Source organism: Balearica regulorum, chromosome 7 (assembly GCF_011004875.1).
Source record: "Balearica regulorum gibbericeps isolate bBalReg1 chromosome 7, bBalReg1.pri, whole genome shotgun sequence".
Taxonomy (NCBI): Eukaryota; Metazoa; Chordata; class Aves; order Gruiformes; family Gruidae; genus Balearica; species Balearica regulorum.
In genome coordinates, this window is record NC_046190.1 from 13,825,883 (window position 1) to 13,845,158 (window position 19,276).

Consider the following 19,276-nt stretch of genomic DNA (forward strand, 5'->3'; position numbering starts at 1 on the left):
ATTTGAAATAAATATATTATTGCACTCAATAGCAGAAGAACTCACCAGTGTCTGGCTTTCTCTTTGCTTTTTCTCCCACCATTTCTCATAGATCAAAGTATGGAATACTTTCTACTTTAGACCTTCTTGAAAGCTCATGTAGTAAATCGACAACTCTGATACGGAGCTGATGAAATCCTTCTGAAATAAATGTTACTAGTGTCATCTGCCAGTATTAGGCTTACATATGCATAGAACGGGGAAAGAAAAGCTTGATGTAAAAGTTAAGAACTCTGTCTGTGGAACAAGCCCATTTACACAGAGAGATAATTCATACTTAAATATATTTAACAATGATATGACAAGTGGTATAAATGATCCCAACTAGAATCTAGAAGACAGCTCTCACTTTTAGAGATGTGATGGTGTGGCACAGCTTTCCAAAGAAATAATGGGGACATGCAATCAAATTAGTTTTTTGCAAGGAACTTAAATTCGTTAAAGGAATTGCATGAAATACATGAAAAATTTACTCTCTTTCAAAGGTGTGTTACCTAAATGTGAAGTTCTGTCAAGTTGCATTCACGTCAGTGTAGACATCAAATTGCATCACATGAATACTTTGGCCCCACCTCAGATGACTCGTTCTTCTTTTATGTAAATATTCAACTGACCTTTCTTTTCCCCTCTCATCCATCTTAGTATGACAAAATAAAAAAAAATGACAAAACTTATTTCAAATTAATGTTTCCATTTTGCCACCCACCTGTGACATTTTCAGTGGTAAATCAGTATCTCCTCCCTTTTACACTTTCCCCAGGTGAACTATTGAAGTAAATATAACACTGTAAACTGACTTTGTCACCCAAAAGTTTTGCTACTTGGGACACATGGTGCCTGGGACCTTACCCCTTTTTTAGTAATATGACTTCTGTGATGCTTAGGTGTTTGGATAAACGCAAAAGGACAGTCCTGTTGGCCTTAAAGCCTGATCTCCTTTCGCCCACTTATAGGTCGTCCAAGCACACCCAACAGTCTTACTGTTCTTGAACAGATGAAGAAACTCCAAGAAATGGTGAGCCAGAAAACCAAGCTGGAGATTGGGGATGTCGTCAGGGTCAGAGGTCACATCCGAACCTACAGGCAACAAAGAGAAATTCAGGCTTCATGTTTTTGTGAGTGTTATGGATCCATGACACGTGTAACTTAGCTGTCTGAATTTGTGAAAAGACCTAAGCTGCATGTAATTCATTGAATAATTTCCATTTTATTTTCTGGCATCTCATTTTTCTAAAGAGATTTTAATCTGTGTGTCTTTATTTCAATTTTAGCAGCATAAAGTTAGAAAACACACAACTTAATGTGTAAGACCAGATTGTCTGTGAATGTGGCATTCCTGGAAAAATCTATAAAAGATGACTAGCGTGCATACAGGAATGCTATGCAGATACTGTGGTTGGGCATCTGTGAGAGTGACTTGCTCTTCAATTTTCTTTCTATTGAAGTAGAAAAGCCAAAGCCCACGGGAAGGGAGTTGGTGACCCTTGGTCAGTTATGTCACACTTCATCAAGAGCGTTAGCTGCTTTGGAGAAACAGTTGCTGTTTGTTGCAGCCTGTATAATCCATTCCATGGGCAGACAGCAGTGTATGGGTGCATTGTATCACTGAAGCCCAGGTTCTCCTAAACTCTCTGGCTCTGCAGAGTGACTGAGAAGTGTTCTTCATTTTCAGTCACTGGGGCACAGATCTGCATGCAGGTGCTGCCCTGTATTGCTCTTTGGGCAGCAGCGTTCTGCAGCCCACGGTTTACACCCTAAGAGCTTCCAGTTGCATAACTTCTCTGTGTGTGAGCTATTGTGTAAGAGTTGGTTTTCCCCAGTGAAATCTTTCAGAGACAATACTGAGATGATTCCTTTGGTGGGGGGAAGCCCATCTCTTTAAAACCCTGTGTAGCTCAGTAAAAAGTCTGTAGATTTTTCAGGTCTAGCTAAAATCTGAGAGAGAATTCAACCCTTCTGTCCAGACGGAAGGTTTATGAATATGTAACCCATTCAAGGGCTGGTAATAACACCAGTGTTTCATCAAAGGAGAAACACGCAATTCAAATAGCCTCTAAATTGGTTTCACTTTGGCCCAAATAAAGTTCCTTACTATGTGTTAACTTCCTCTAATGGATAAAGACTGCTGAAAGGTAAAATAGATCATAAATTCTAGTTAAATAAGTTGTCTTACAAAACCATAATCTGCAATGCACCACAACAGGTCAATTACCTCCTTGGAAACTGTAAAAGCAGGAGTGGCCTTTGTAGTTTTGTTTTTATAAAAACAACAGTGAACAAAATTTGCCAATTTAATACTGGCATGTGAAGCTCTGTTGTGCTGCCTCAGGTATGCTTGCTTAAAACATTGGTATGGCAGTTCTGGCCAAGTATGTGTGTTCTTTTTGCTGCTCCAGATAAAGTAGATGATCCTGTGTGTGATGTTCAGATTTCAAGAATGCTGGAGCTCCCCTGTCTCTATAGAGAAGTTTATGATAAACCTTTCCAATACCCCAAGGAGGGACAGAGGTAAATGCAGTATCCAAACTGGTCTTGGGGCAAAGTGTGGGATTTTGTTATTGTTTATTTGTTATTGTAATAACTGTGGAGAAAGAACAGGGCCTGACTGTGATTTAGACTCTGCACAAGCATACAGTAGCAGCCTGCTTTTCTCCCAAATAATTGATGATCCGTACAGATGAGATACCTGTCCATAATCTGAGAAAAGAAATATAATGCTGAACCAAAGTGAATATTAGGAAAGTTGTACAATACTGTGTACAGGCCTCTTGCATCTAGTATAGAAAGCTGGGGTTTGGAGCAAGATTTTGGGCTGAGATCAGCAGAGAGATGTTAGAGTTTTGTTTCATGTGTAAGGATAAGGAGCTATTCCGTTGAAATGCTCTCAACTTCTGCTGCCTGTGTCATTGTCAAATCACAACTACATAACCTTAATAAACTGAGTCAAACACTCATTCCTGTATTCACTGTAAGGGTAGCTGGAAGCTTATTGGCAGGTCTGATGGTGGTTTCAGAGATTGCAGATCTTAAAAATCACAACACTTACAACGCATGATTGAAGAGGAACTAGATGTTTATTGCATATAAAAATGGTCTGTTTTAGTTAAAGAATCTGAATTTAAACTCTTAAGGACAATAAAATACCTTTTGACCTTTGAAAACCAGTCTGGAAGGCTAACTTTAGCTAATTGTTCTAAAAAATGTTAGTAGTATATTTCTTGCCTTTTGACATGTTCTGTGTATCCTTGTAGTGGCCTGGAGCATCAGGATTTCTCAATCAATATGCTGTATGAGAAAGTGAAAAGCTTTCTATTAGAAAACAAAATCCAGACCTTTTACCAACAGGAGCTGGAAACAATTGATACTCTGGTGTCGCTGGCTGATGTGCATCTACCCAGTCTCAGCTGTCAGGAGGTGAGTGAATGTAACTGTTTCAAGTTTTTAGTGGGGAGAAAATAATACTTTTAAGCATAAATAACCAGATAAGAGGCTGGTGCCTTCAGAGGATTCAAAAAACACAAGTGCTTTAGCTTTATGCATGAATTTTTTACAGAGCTTGAGGAAACGTTGTCACTTGAGACATATATATAAAATTGGACTGAAGAAAGCCAGATGAGAAAATTCTGTTGTTAAGGGTAGTCTTGTATTAGGGCTGAGTAACCTTACAGTCTGCGACAGGCACTAACTGCTCTAGGTCTGTAAATAGTGGCAGTATCAGAAAAGGAGATCCCTTTAAGGTGCTTGAGCTGTTTGGGACAGATGTTTGAGATCCTGAATTTGATCAGGAAAAGAAAGCACAAAGTCTTTGTCTTGTTTCTCATTTGAAGCTCAATATATTAATAGAGATGTAGCTTTCAAAAGGAGATTGTAATGAGTGGATGAACTGTGTTCCCTGCTACATGTTTCTCTTGTTGGAAATCCCTACTTGTGAAAGGCCATGATTGAAAGGATCAGAAGGTGAGATTTCATTTAAATCAGTTTACATGCAGTTGTGTGTAATCAAACTGTTAAGAAACATTCCAGTGAGATAGTATGCTCTTGATCAACTGCAGAATGGGAAACAGAACAAAAAGCATTTTGTAAAATGGTTTTATATTACTCTGTGTTATTTGAATAAATTGCAAACCTCAATTGGTGTGAAGCGGTAAATTTCTGCAAAAGTAATGGTTATGGCTTTTATGATGTTACCAATGGCAACTGAAACTTACAGTAGAGGGTTGTGACTCACTTGTTTACTTTTTGGTTTTGTGTAGAGAAACAAATCATGGCAGTCATTTTCACTGCCTGATTCTGATATGAACTGTAAAGTTAAGTGCTATGTTGTGTTAACATCTGATGTTTGTTTAATTCTTAACAAAAACCCCCCAAAACCTCACAAAAACCAGTCCCTTGTAGATGAGGTCAAATAATAATGAAAAAATAGCTCTATTCTTGTTGGCCTCGTTGAACTGCTTCTGATAGCTGCTTCTTGATAGCTGTTTCTTTTATTTTTACTACATGTGTGTTTGCTGTTTTCTTTAAAGCAAGCATGGATATAAACAATAAGAGGAGCTATTCTCATTTTTGACAGAAAAGTCCCAATGTGGGACAGGGTGTTTTTTCTAAACTAGCTGGAACAGTATTAAAAGTTCCCAAACGCTTTACATTAAAGGAAGTAGTGTTCATTGTGACTAATACTGGAAACTTCCATCTCTGAAGTTTCAGCATTTATAGGAATATCAAGATGAATAACTTGCAAAGCCATTTAAAGTAGGAACTGATGCAGAACAAACATAAAGGCACAAAAAAAAAATCAACCAAAAAACCAAGCCAACAGAAATAATGTAGCATCGGTGGTGTTAGCAATCATGAGGAGCTATCATAATAATTAATAGTTGCTCCTGACCCTGATGCAAGGGTATGAGTACGCGTCCCAGGAATTTGGGCACACAGATGGTTATTTAGAAATTGCAGTTCTCCCTCTTGCCCTCTGGTATTAATTCCTTGCAAAGAGGCTTATGTATCTTTGCATAAGAAAGAACCTGCACTTGTCAAGTGACCTGAATGCCTTAAGAGGAATGCCTAGTAATGCTCTGGAAATGCATTTCATTGTTCCTCTGCTCTGTCTCTTGAAGGTGTCGCTTCTTGTAATTGGCAAAGGGTCAAGTACCCAGTTTGATCCACAAAAATAAGTGTAATAGGTCTGATTTCTGTCCCTTTTCCTTTCTTCTCCCCTCTGTAGTCTTCCATTTTACATCGCCCTGACACTAAAAGGATAAAGGGTGCTGCTAATGTGGAATGATGTTATTTCATGCCTGGGCAGGAGCTTGATGAGTGGATCAAACTAATTAGGCCACACTGCAATATACACACTTGTGCACTTCTTGCACTTTTCCTAGATGTGAAAGGATGTATAAGTTTATTTTTTTTATCCTGATTCCAGTGCTCTAGAGCACAGTTGCTGTTAAACTCTTTTCTTGCCTCTCACTTCCTTTCCCTGTGATCTTAGGAGATGTGGTGCACCCCTTTCATCTCTTTCCCAACTTTTAAAGTACTTGCACAATACCTAATTCCAGTCCTAATGGCTCCTCGGCAGTGCAGTCTTCTGGCTCTTCAGAATAAATTTCCCTCTAGCAGATGCAATTCTACCTCATGGCAGAACTCTAATCATGTCCTCTGCTCAGACATATACTAGGGAACATTTAATTTTATAGTATACAGAAGATGGGTAAGAGACTTGGAAGGCTTGGTGTTTTTAAAAATAATTAAAAATTAACAAATCTGTTACCTTTTTTTAAAACCAGTGGAGCTTTATTTCACATAACCAGTGCTCCCTCTATCCCTAAGCTTTAGCTTTTTCCCTTATCCCTTAAAACAAATTACTTTTGAGGCTGGTGGGGTGAGTATCTCAAGGAAGACTACAAGCAAAAAACCAGAAAAAGTTATCTTGTGCTTAGAGAACCTTAAGAGTGTATTTGCTAGACTTAGGCAATTATGTTTGGCAAATGGACAAGTCTTTGGTTCCTTTTTTTATAAAGAACACTACATGTGTACTTGATCTGTCCAGTTTCTCAACTGGAATAGATATGACTTGCAACCAGCCAGTCTTAATTAACCATTTTTATGCACTTGTTCCATGCTTAAGCTACAGCGTGTGCTATTTTAGTATTACCCTTGCAGTTCATGTATGTCACTAGCTTGGCCACATAACTTGGGTTGTGTTTTCCAGACTCTGCTGTTTGTACTTCTCTTGATTTGAATATTATCTCAATGTCAGCAATGACAAGTAGTTAAAGCAGGGAGGTTTACAGTGTTGTTCATACTTACTGTACATACCCTGTACATTGTACTGTAGGTATAACATAGTGCATTATACATTCTTGATTCTATGTACTTGTCTTCCTGCCTCTTGAGGAAGCTTCACTGCTACTTTAAATATGTATATTGCAAAGCTTATTATAGGACTTCAGGACTGACATGTCCAGAATCACTATTACTAAAATTGTCACCTGTCTAAGCCAAGGGTTAAACATTGCATGAGAAATTGCAAAGGGCAATTCCATGAGTAGAATCACGTGTGTAGTTATACCAGGAAACTTTAACACCATCAGGGTGTGTTGTGATTCATAATGAGCCAAAGGTTACATACTTTCAGCATTTTGAACAGACAGATTCCTGTACCACTTCATTCTTTAACCTGTTATTAATTGTACAGAGTTTGTCTTGTTTTAAACATCTGAGAATAACTGGTTGCACAGCACCTGCCCACTAAGCTGTGTGAGATCCATCAGATGTAATATATTGATTAAAATACCAACTTAATTCTGGAGACATGGATTCTTCTGTTGGCTTTGCTATAGAGTCCTTGGCTGGTCTTAGAAGGGAAGGTAGTGATGGTAAAATTGTTATTTAATAGCTGCTTCTCTCTTTGTGAGGGGGGGAAGGAAACATGTTTTGCAGAAGTGATGAATGATTTTTAGATGCTCCTGCGTTTGGATGTTCAGCTTCATTTATTTGAAAAGGACCTGATTTGGGAAAGGGGGGGACGACAGATGACCCCTGCTGTCAGCACTTCAGGGAACCTGAAATTGTCCACCTGGAAACTAAGGCATGCCAAAGGGGGGCACTTGGCAAAAAGAGGTGTGAACATTGTGAGAGGTAAATTCAAAATCCAGATTCGAATCTTGCTGGTGCTTTGGATCAGCAGTTAAACTACTTAATATGTGTGTTTCTCAGATGAAAAGACTTTACTTGTAAAAGTAAAGTGATGGCTAATAAGCTGTGACTTAGAAGGAACTATGTTAACAGCTACAGTATACCTTTATAACTGCTGAAATAAAAGCACGGATGTGAAATCACATAGGATTTTGTAGTCCTAGATTTATTCTCTCTGTCTGTAGCCCCATGTTCAGCGTCCTGTAGATTTCTGCTCAGTAGACTAAATCACAAGCTTAGGTATACATTGGCTCTTGAGGGGGGAGATCCAAGTCCAGAGGAAATGAGGACCTGGTTTGGCATAAAAGAAAGTGATAAGGTATTGGGAAGAAGTACTACTAACTTAAAAATTTGCAGGATGAGATGCTGGAGATATTTTGTGTGGACCGAAAGGATAGATTAAGTAATTTTAGGTTGTGTTCACAAAGCAGCTCCTCAATTGTTGCTTTACTAGGAGCGATGGAGAGGAGGAAGCATGTTCTAGAGCACACTGGGAAAAAACCCCGAACTTTTTCTGTCATTTCAGGATAATATTAAAGCCCCTGAAGAGGGCAGGAGCCCTTATTTGTTCTTAGGGAACAGTCATTCTGCCATGGAGCCCTTTCCCTTGGACTCTGCAGCACATATGAGAGGGTGCTGATATGTAGCAGCTGCTTACTTATTTTCTTGCTCTCAAGCCTGCCTCTCTGCCTTCACTCTGTCAAATCCCTTGCATTCTTAGTGATTCTGTTTCAGTATCCATCCAGGCTGAGCTGTATGTCAGTTCACACAGAGTCTGTTTTTAATTATCTCCCTTTTCTGACGGGATCTCACTGTTAAGCCAAACTGAATAATTATTGTGCTTCTTTGGAGATATTTTTATCTTTTTTTTCTCCCCAAATGTTTGCTTTCGCATTAAAAATTGATCAGAGTCTTGAGGTGGTTGCTTTGCTAGCAGTTTCCTAGATTCTCAAGGATTTATTACTGCATTTGAGTGAAAGGCAAAGTCTCTTCATTTTACATATGGCTATGAGAATCTGCTTTTCCATGAGAAAATAGTCACTCTTTACTTAACCCTTCCTGCTACGCTTTATGTTTGTTTCTTCAGTTCATCAGAAGAGGCACTATGAAGAGAAATATGATTATGAAAGTATTAACACTGTGACTGGAATGGTGTCCAGATGTATGGTCAAGTTTGTAGTTAGAGGCAATATCTGTTGTTGTCTAAACTGATATAGCTGCGGTGGACACAGGGACAAACATTTGGGCACTGAAAGTCTTTCAGTCTGGAACAGAAGAAGAAAACTGAACTGAGCATAATAGCCATTGTTCTGTGTTAATTATCTCGAACTATTAAGCAATTATTTTTGACTGTTGATTTGAGAGGAAAAAGGTAGCTTTTGTGGGACAGAAAGAGAAATGTGATTATCGCCTGTTGAAATATTGAGGATTAGCTGGAGGAAGGGGATGGAGAAACTTTGATGCACACTAATACGCCTATTGGATCTCTGAACTATTCCCAGTTAGGTGCATCAGCTTCCAGGCTTAGAAGCACTCAGTTTCACTTGCGATTTGCAAATGCGTCAAATGAATGTTTTGTGAAAAGAGATTCTTCCATTGCTAATGTGGTGTGTGTTTCACATATTAATGTGAATTCATTCTGGTGCATGGCGGTTACCTGTTTCACTCCCAAGGCTTCTGTGAGTGAATCTGGTGAGTGAAGTAAGATATGTGAAGTCCGATACTTTTGTTCAGGACAGGATGGGAGCATTTGCAATGATAGTTGAAGAAATGACTTGGCAAATCTTGCTTTGGTTGCTCTGGTGTGGTTCTAGTTATCACATGTTGGTTTGTGGGAAGCAGTTTAGCTCAGTTCTCAAAGAAAACCACAGGGAGCACAGCATGCTCTCAACAGATGAGGAAACAACAATTGGGGAATTGAAGCAGTCTGTGTAGATAAATGGGAGGGAGGTTGGAGGACATAGTGGGACAGATAGAGATGGAGAAGAGCACGTCCTGGTCTTGCTCTTATCTACCCATACTTTTTCCTCTCCACAACTGATTCTTTATTTCCTTCCACTTCCCTAGCTGTCATTCCACTGTCTTAGCTCTGTTCTGCTTCCAAACAAACTCTGCTTTTCCCTGATTTTTCCTTTCCGAAAAGAAGGGGACAAGAAACACATACTGTTCTTGCCAGTTTCCTCCTTTTCCTTGGACATTGCCTCAGTTTTAAATCAGAAGATGGGAATCCAAGCCCCAGCACTTGAATTGCTCCTGAATATCACCTGACAAAGCACTGATCTATCTTCCTATCCTTATTACCAGGAAATCTCTAAATATGAGGAAAGCTTGATTAGCTAACCAGTCAAATGCTCTGCGAGTGTCACAAGCCTATTCCAAAAGGGACTTCTCAGTACATAATCAAATAGCTGCTGAATACAAAGAAGGCAGTTAGGAGACTGTATTCTTAAGGAATCATAAGCTTCTGGTGTTTGTTTTGGTTTTTTTTTTTTTTAATTCGGGGATGCCAGTTCATACATAACAGATATGATTTGTGAATTACTAAATGAAAAAAAATGTGTGACAAAACCACCTGAAGTTCTCTTGCTTTTGAAAGCATCTGAAGCTTTTCTGGTAACTTTAGTTGAGCTGAGATTTCTCACCATCTGCTTCATTCCTTTCTTCCCATCCAGGTGAAGTCAAAAAGTGACTCCAGTTCCAAAAGGATTCACAGTGTTTTTAAGGAAGCAGTAAGGATGCTGCAAGAAAAAGGGATGGTTTTCCAGAAACCTAGTAGCTCCAAGGACTTATACCATGTAAGGAACTGAGCTGTGATTGCAAACAAGTTCAGGGTATGACTTTCCTAGCAGAAACAGTAGAAATGTTTCAGAAACAGTAGCTGGACATCCAAGTGCTATCTGTTTACTCAAAAGTCTTATCTGCAGCTTACTTCACTGTCGCTTTTACCTCTGTATCACCCACCGAATTGCTCTTTTTGTAACTCAGCACCAGACTTAAGCACTGCTGCTGTTTCAAGTGCTGTGTTCCCTGGGTTGCCAAACCGTGCCCTGAAGCAGCTGAGCACACTGAAGCTTGGGCCCTGGGACAGTTCTCTTATCTAAGTGGGTTGAAACTTGGTGTTCTACTGAGTTGGTCACCCTCCTTTGGGTTGAATTCTGGCATATCATGTTCTTCACCTAACTCATAGATGCTGCTAATGGTACTAAAAATAATAACTAAAGTTTTAACATTCATTATTAATCTCGGAGGCAGTATATAACGCAGGCTGTAGTTTTGACAGTGTTAGTTTAGAATATATCATGGCCTTGGATTGCTTTCCAACAGTCATGCCATCTACTGTGAAATAGACTGCTATAAATTGTCAGTTTCTTCTGTTTCCTCCAGGTGACTGTCCATGATAAGGAGCTGCTTAAAGTGACCCTTGATGTGATTAAAGAAGACTGTCGAAAACCCAGGCGTAAGTACCAGTGTGATCAGGACTCTGATGAGCTGGTGCTGATTTATTGATGACAACATCTCCTCCTGCTGCTGGATTAGATATGCTTCTTGTCCTTACCCTTGAACTCAAAGCTAAGTTGCTGGTAGAACTAATCAGTATAGCTAAAAGCAGGAGTGCAAGAGCAGCTTCCTGTGAGCATGGAGAGGGAAAGAGCAGGTGTGCCCAGCAGGAAGCAAACCTCTCAGATCTGAAAGAAGCAGCCATTATCTTAGATCCATATCTTTTGAGAATACTTAGATTTTGGGAGGAACCAAATGTAATAGGTCAGCACCTAGCAGCTGTTGCTTTGCATGCTGGATAAGTAGCAAATCTTGCTAGTTCAGTTTCTACAGGGGAATTGACACAAAAGTGACCGTACAGAAAGGTGAAAACCTTGCCTCCATTAAGTCAACAATAAAATTTACTTAAGTCAGTCTCTGTAGATTTTAAGCTCAGGTGGTTGTTCTTTGCAGGTAGGGATTTTAGTCTAACAAAATCCACTTCTTTTCAGACAGTGTACCTCATGTGGCTTCTGAGTTGTCCCTGTCCCTCAAGCCTATTGTGTCTTATTGCCATAGTGATAGCTTGTGCTTGACTTGAATGTCTGCTAATTACACAGGTACCTTGCTACAGAGTTTCTTTCAATTCATTGGGCAGAATATGTCAGCAGGGATCACCTGCTGCTGGAGTGCAGCTATTTGTGGGGTAGAATGCACTTTTGTACAAAAAAGATGCCTGATTAGAACATAAGGCATATAATCTTAAATTGCTTATATCCTTATACTATCATAACTATAATAATGCTTGTAGGACCTGGTATATGATAGTTATCCTGCAGTCTAAAAAGGCAAAGTGAAGTAGTATTATTTCTGAGTTTTCAACTGGCTACCTTAAGCAGTGGTACAAATGTAGAGAAGGTTTGTAGGTGGAGGTAAAAGTTCTGTATCTTTGGGGCATGGAGGGAGTAGATGTTACTGGGCACGCAGGTGAAGATGGGCTTATTTGCCTGAGGCTGTTTCAGTGCAACAAGTTACCATATCATATTGCTTTATTGTCTTTTATCCAATTAACAAACATAAACATCTTCTCTGTAAGAGTCAAATCACTCCTCTGCCCATTTTATACATCAGCTAGTTCTCCTTTTTTTTTTTAAAATAATTGTGCCACTGTAAAGGCCAGAATCCGTATAAAGTTGACACAGGGCACTGAGCGACTGCCTGGTGTTTAACTCCCATCTTGTGCATTATCACACTGGTAAAGTACTCCCAATGCTCCATGAGAAGTTGGGAAGTTTTTCCTTCCAGTCAGGAGGAGTCAACATCAGAGAGAAACTTGTAGATCAGGCACAGAAAAAGAGTCCTGAGTCCTCAAAGCCATGTTTTCCACACTAAGCAGGTTAAAAATAGCAACTGCTTTACAGAGCCTCTTGTTCTCCTTGAAACTTTCCACCTACTTCGTTTCCCATTATAAAGAGGATAATTTCCAGGTCAGTGTCTCTTTGCTAGTTTTCAGAAGGACCATTTCAATGTCCTGGTCACTGGTAATATAAGATTTTGAGAAGGAAAGCCAGGAAGCTTCAATCAAAACCAACGGGGTACTGCGGATATTTTATTGTTACTGAATGATGCAAGAGCGCAGAGCTCAACGTAACTGTTGGCCCCCCTCTGCTGGTGGGATGAGTCTTAGCCACCCACTTGGCCTTGACTAGTGAGCAGGCTTATAGTGAGAAAATACAAACATGGTAATACCTCAAGGGCTTTTGCTTGTTTGTTGCAAGAAATTCCTACCCATTTTCCTTCAAGAGTAATATTCATTTTCCATGACAGGAAGCCTGATTTATGACAAACTAAACTCTTCTCTCCAATGAATTACTTCTCTGCCAGTTTTCAAGGCAATGCCTTACCCCATTGCTTTAATTGGGACACATTCTCATGCCCAACCCAGCTGCCTGAAACTATTGTACAAATAAAAAAATCCTCAGCGTGCTTAGTTAGAGCTCCACAAACTCTGGTCTGTAATATGCGTACGCAACAATCCTAGTCCTTGGATCCAGTTGTAATTATAAACAGCCTGATCACATTTGCTCTGGTTTTAGACTTAGATGAGACTAATAGTAGAGAGAAAAAAAAACAGAACCTCTGGAAGTTAAATTTCATATGTCAAAATGGACCCTCTGTGATATGTCCACAGTGGGCAAATAGTAATTGTTCTATAACTTTGTCCTCTGATATTGGTAGTCAGGTGAGACAGTTAATCACAGCCTGGCTTACCTCAACTGGTAGCCAAAAGCTAGAACCCAGTATGTTAATGAAAGAAGGACAGCATCACTTCACTGCAAGGAGCATATTCTCTCAAAGTTCGGTTGTAGACTAGGCGTGTTTCTGGGTTATTTAGTGATTGTACATACCTCAGCTACCCCAAAATGCCATTTTCTACCAGCATCTAAGAGGAGAGTATGTTGGTACTGTTGGGTAACACTTGAGTCACTAATCTAATTCATCGAGACTTAAGCTACGTTACTGTAGATCAGGGATGGGCACTTTGACCTTCTTATGACAAACCTATGACTAACACAAAATGCAGCTACTCACTTTGCTTGCAAAAACAGTCACTATAATCAGGTAGAAGCATTGTTCTGTTCTCTGCACTCACCTGTCGTAGGGTGGTGGATGCATTTTTGGTTACCAGCCACAAAGGTCTTTCATCACACTGGATCACTGACTTCTAAAGAAATATCTTTACTGAATCACAGCCTAATAGGCTGAATTATTTGCCAGTATTCAGCGTTGCCTCCTATCTACCAGTGACTTTTCTCATCAGTTTCTAAGGCAGTTCTAGGGCTCAGCTGATTCTAGAGTAGAGATTGGCAAAAATAAAACTAAAGGCAGCAGCAGCAACAACAAAATACAGGGATTTCCCTGGCCCATGGAAATTTCTCAGTACCCTTATCAAACTTACCTTACATCATGTGAGCTGAGGAGGAGGGAAGTTGTTTGTGCTGATTGTGTCTCATTTATGCTCATTTTCCATTGTTAGGCATGGAGGAAAAAGAAATCTGTTGTGGAGTTCAATACTCAGAGTACTGCAAGCACTGATGATTAGTGGGTTTGCAGGGTCTGCTGAGGGAAATAGTGAGTGGTACAGCTGAGCTTCATATGATGGCTCCACCAGGCACAGAGCAGCTGCACGCAATACAGCAGCCATTAAGGACCTTTGTCTCTGGCTTGCCCTCTAAGGAAAGGGGATTATTTTTACATTTCTTCTCTTGTATATTTTCAGGGTTCATTCCTCTTAAAAGGACATAAAATTTTATACTGAAGTTCTGTGACTTTCTACTCCTGTAACTGAATAGTCTGAATTGCAGGGATGGGATTGCATTGCCACGTGAATAAAAGTTGCACTGTAGCAGTTTTTCCACAAGATGCCAGCATTGGGCAAGCAGTTACAGGTCCTGGCCACAGAATTTCCTTCTGTTCTAGATGTTTATGAAATTGGGTATGCGTAAAAGGATTTTAATTTGGTTTCTTCTGCAGTTGGAAACTGGATGGCTTGCATAGGTGTATGGTGAAGGTACCCTTAAGTTATTAATCTCATCATCAAGTTGTACTGAACAAACCCTGTATATTGGTTTGCAAGACTCATTATCTTTCACCCTGATTACTCATTACAGCCCTGATACTTCCCATAAAGCCAGCTGATAATTGGAGAGCTGTAGGCATAGACTGGATCTCTTCCCTCTGAGTACATGCATCTCTGCTTTAGAACCTAGGGCATTCTTCCTCTCTGACAGCTGTGGTTTTTTCATGACTAGTCTGAATTATAATAGTTAAAAAGAGGCAGTTAGTCTGAAGTCTTTCCTCCATGCCTGGCTGCATTTTCCTTTTTTTCTGCAGATGCTGAAAAAGGCTGCCACTTCCTTCATGTCCTGAATTGTGTTCGGCAGAGCTATAACCCCTCTCTGGCTGAAGTGGTGATGCACCGTGTCTTGGAACTGCTGGAGAGTAACAGTGATGTTGTCAGCACTATGGAAGGATATTATATGACATTTTAAAGAAAGAAGATAAGATACATTTGTTGTGGTCCATTCAGGATAAAGGAGGGAAGAAGGGAGAGGTTGAGTGACCCTGAAGAGCTGCTATTACTTAGTATGACCTAGATGGGGAAATAAGAGCTTTCTGATTCTCCAAATGTTGATTTTGTCCAGCTCCAGAGAAGTTGTCCAAATATTTGTTTTAATATTCTTGCTGTATTCCTTGTTATTCTTAGTGAAAGTTGTATCAAACTGATTCTGGACATCTTAATACAGCAAGGAAGCTGGAAGAGAAGCTGGGCTCTTTCCTTGCAGTAAGATGCGACATAGCTGTCCTCACATTTACATCTAGTGAGCCGTAAAGAAAAGTCACTGCAAAATAGCACTGTTTACAGCAGTGGTCATGTCAGGAATCATTTTTCTGGCTTAAAGATTAATCTTGTGATCTTTCCACATGGTAATAGCTATAGAACTTTCTTTTTATGTATACTTTATAATAGCTAGAGAAAGGACATGCAAGCAAACAATCAAAAGATTTGTCTGTCCTTCCTGGTGGTGTTGGTGTACCATGTCTGTAAATATGTATTCCTGAATGTGCACAGCTTTCTCACTACTAAAGCAGTCCTGACCTTTCTCTGAAAAGTAATATTCAGGAATGGGATCCTGCATCCCTTTCCGTCCTGCAACCTTGCCCGCTGCTTGTCAAGCATACTGGATTCCCCTGGCTACCACGTGCGCTGCTGATGCATGTTGTTGTGGATTCTGTTCAGACCAGAATTCTCAAATCAGCCACTGTTTTGCTGGTGTATTTTTAAATTGCTTCCTACATCACAAATGATAAACCATAAATCAGATGCTTTGGAAAAGAAGATATGAAGGCCAGCAAGACCCACTATATCCGTATTTATGTCCATGCTCCCTTTCGCCTTTTGTGTCTTCTATTCCTTGTCACCTTTGGGGAAAAATACTATCCATATCTGTGCTTGCAGAGGAACACAAGGCATTGATGAAATAACATTGGCCTAAAGGAGGTTACTTGCAAGATGTTTGATCTGGAATAATCAGAACTCTGTTATGTGCCACAGCTCAAAGCCCTGAGCTGTTCAGTATTTATCCTTAGAGAGGGCTTGCTGCAGGGGCTTGTCTGTTTAATATATCTGTTTAATTAATGGTGTGAAGGTGAGACCTTTAACTTGAAAGGAGTAGAGAGGATTGAATGTATCCTTCCTCTTTGCTCTGCACCTTCCCTGTAACAGTTGAAATAGCAGACTCCCAGGAGGCAGATGTAGTGGTAAACCCTATAAGGATTGACATAGCAGGGAAAAATAAACCATATGCATGAGGAAAGCCAGTGAGTAGCCCTACGTGTGCCAGGTCTCTGGTTTGTTGTTATATTATATGCCTCATTCCAAGCCCTGGCTGCAGTGAGATATAGGCTAAGAGAAAAGCATGACAAAATATTTGGCATTTGCATTCAGAGGCCTGTGGAAAACTCTGGCCTTAAAGAGATGGTGCATTTGTCTATAGTGGAATACTATGTATGAATCATTCTTTTGCTGTAAATTCCCTACTTGCTGCAGGGCTCAGTAGCTGGTTTCCCTGCAGGCTGCCCTATTCCTAGTGTTGCTGCTCTGTTTTGAGTTGGGTACCTTCTAGTCAGATCTTAATATGGGCCCGAACAGGTGCTGAAGGGATATACCTGTGCAGAAGGAAATAAAAGAGGATTAAGAAAGAATTATAGAAGTTCCCCTGTCCCCTCTCCCACCGTGAATGTCTCTGGAAAGCAGGGAAAGAAGTCCAGTGGTACTGAGGGGAATTGCAACTTTAATTTATTCCTACAAAAAGGTCTGGTTGGCCACAGAGGAGATTTGCTTCTCAGATTCCTGCTCTGATTACTGATCAGTTTGAAGTGATGCTTAAAAACAAAAGCTTTCTATTGGAGAAGTAGTTTAGAATATCGATTCCTAAATTCAGACTCACTTCAGGAGTTAACCATATGTTACTGCTTGATTATGGACAAGTCACCTACTTGGCATGAACTTGAGGGTATTTTAAAGGAAAGTATGTGGTGTCTTGGACCATGTGGAAGAGCATGGTATCTAATTTAACAGAGTGACTTGGCCATTTTCTTGAAAGTCCTAACTTAGCAGAATCTGATTTTGCTGGGCAAGGGTTAAAAGAACACTGCTAGCTCAGTTGAAAAGGTGATCTCCTCTCTTAGGTTAGGAGAGAGAAAGACTCCTCTGGTTCTTCTGAGGGTGTTAGCCAAGTGTATGAGCTGGATGAGTTTTGGGAGGAGCTCTGTGCAGCGGAATCTTCAAGGAAAAGATAGTCTGGAGATCGTATTGCTCTTTAGAGTTTCTTTAAAATAAATTTGTATCAAAATAGGATTACATCTTTGTCCTTTGCAGCTTGGATAGTCATACACGCAGCATCTAATGTGTTCTGTTGCTTCCAACTTTGACACTGCACTTCCTGTGTTTTAGATGTGTTTCTATGTATAAAGTCTGCCTAAAATTCCTGGCCACCTATTTTCCATGCATTGGAGGTTGATGCAGTGTCTTCCCTCTCTGTTCTGCCCCTGTTGCAATTTAAAAGCACTGATCAACTGTGAAGCATCAAAGATGAGGTAGGAAGAATTAATCTCAGGAAAGACGGGTAAGTGACTCTGGAAAGAACCTGTCCTTGGAAGTTTTTAAGCTGGTCCTTGCTAGCAATGCTGGACTCTTATGATTGAGGGTGCATTCTGTTGGAGATTGCTCTCCAAGAACCGGAGAAAGGAGTTTTTCTCACTTAACTCAGGGAAATATGAACATAAGGGAGCTTAGAGTTTTTACAAGAGTGGAGGAGCCTAGATTTAAGTTACACAGATTCTAATTCTGAAAAAATATACGGAATACTTGTACCTTAAGTTTGCATGCTTTATTTTTTCCACAGTAGCCACCCAACACAGACTAACACTTACTCTGGTTGAGTGCGTTCCCTCTCTTGTACCTACAGGGAATACTGTATGCATATGCCTGCACAGAAGTACCCCAGCTAGCTGTGGGAGCACAGAGCTCTCTGTAGGTTGATTTACCCATTTAGTCAGTATCTCTACAGTATGCTTCTGTGACAGCAGTCTAGACATACCCATATTGGTATAAGTCACCTTTATGTAAATCTAACTACACACACTAGGGCTTTTACTGCTAATAAAACTGTCTCTCTGTTTAAAGATCATATCCTTAACCAAGAGAGTCATATCATGCACACTGTTAAAATTCTTAGACTTAGACCACACCTACAAAATATTGTGTGGAATATTCAGTGAAAGCGCGCTTTCTTGTTTTGTTTAATTTGAAAACTCATTAAGCAACACAATTATTACTGGTTTATTAAAGGACTTTGAAGGTGGCACTTTAACTGACAAGTGAGAATTCATGTTGCAGGACTGCTTCATGGTCAGTTCCAGTTTCCATAGAAACAGTTATGGCAGTAAAAGGCAGGTAAGTAAAATGGAGTTTTTAAAAGCAGTCAGCATTTTTATGTTACCTTTAAAAAGGTATGTTTCCATAGAAATGCAGCACCTGAGAACAAAAATTACCAAAGAATCTTAATATTCTCTTCCAGCAAAGTATAAGATGATTGCTTTTCTGGTGAGGAAATGAAGGAGCGACTCTACCTTCAGCTCCCGCCCTCTGCTTAGGTGAGAGAAGAGATGAGGTTGCTTCATGCCTCAGTTTCTCTTTTGTAAACTAGGGATAATACAGCTCCCTGTGCAGGGCATAAGCCTCTATTTTTCTTAATGTTAGTCATTAAAAGCTCTTGAGATCTATTGGTGAGAGCTGTTAGAGAAGAGCTCTGTGGGAGTGGATGAATGGATAGATGTTGGAGTGGGACTTAGTTCTAGCCCAAGCCCCACTTATGCTAATAGCTTTATTTTTCTCTGCCTCTCTTTCCATGCATATTATTTTGCCTGTCTTGTCTTTTTGCTCTCCAGGTCCTATGAGGCAATGATGGTCTCCATGTTTTTAGTTGTACCAAATATTTTTCCTGGAATCCTGTTCCCTCTTATGACTTCTTAAATGGCTTCTTAAATATAGAAATCCAGATGAATGAGTTCTGAGTGTTCTTGTTCTCAAATCTTTGGATTGTAAATTTGTGCCCATGAGGGTATGTATTTTACACAAGCTACCTGGGAAATTAAGCTTTTCTTTCAAAGTAATAAATGAAAAATTTAAAGATTGGCTACATGACTTAAAGGTGTTACTTTTGTGGATCTGTCCATACTTGTGTATTCCAGTGATGAACACCATAAATAGGAGTTGCTAATTCATTATTCAGAATGAGAATTAATCAATGAGCAGTCAGTGAGGCATGGAGCCACATGGAGAATTATGAGACAAAGTACTGAAATCTGCTTGTCAAAGAAATGCAGTTTGGTTTACTTTGGAAGTAAGCCGATCACTGTGGGAAAAGATGTGCCTAGCAAAGATTTGTATCTTTATACTTACCTCTAAATGGGAAGGGAGCAAGTTCAGATCCCATGAGCA

General features: G+C 39.9%; 1 protein-coding gene across 1 annotated transcript in view; it reads left to right on the plus strand.

Moving 5' to 3' along the window:
• The window catches only part of STN1 (STN1 subunit of CST complex), a 45,028-nt gene extending 26,056 nt beyond the window's left edge, over nucleotides 1-18,972 (plus strand). The window contains exons 6-11 of the mRNA XM_075757995.1: nucleotides 993-1,154; nucleotides 2,436-2,547; nucleotides 3,291-3,453; nucleotides 9,906-10,028; nucleotides 10,618-10,690; nucleotides 14,605-18,972. Coding sequence (XP_075614110.1) covers nucleotides 993-1,154; nucleotides 2,436-2,547; nucleotides 3,291-3,453; nucleotides 9,906-10,028; nucleotides 10,618-10,690; nucleotides 14,605-14,762 — 791 coding nt within the window. The 3' untranslated portion in view covers nucleotides 14,763-18,972. The remainder of the gene's footprint in view (nucleotides 1-992; nucleotides 1,155-2,435; nucleotides 2,548-3,290; nucleotides 3,454-9,905; nucleotides 10,029-10,617; nucleotides 10,691-14,604) is intronic.
• Nucleotides 18,973-19,276: the final 304 nt, after the last annotated feature.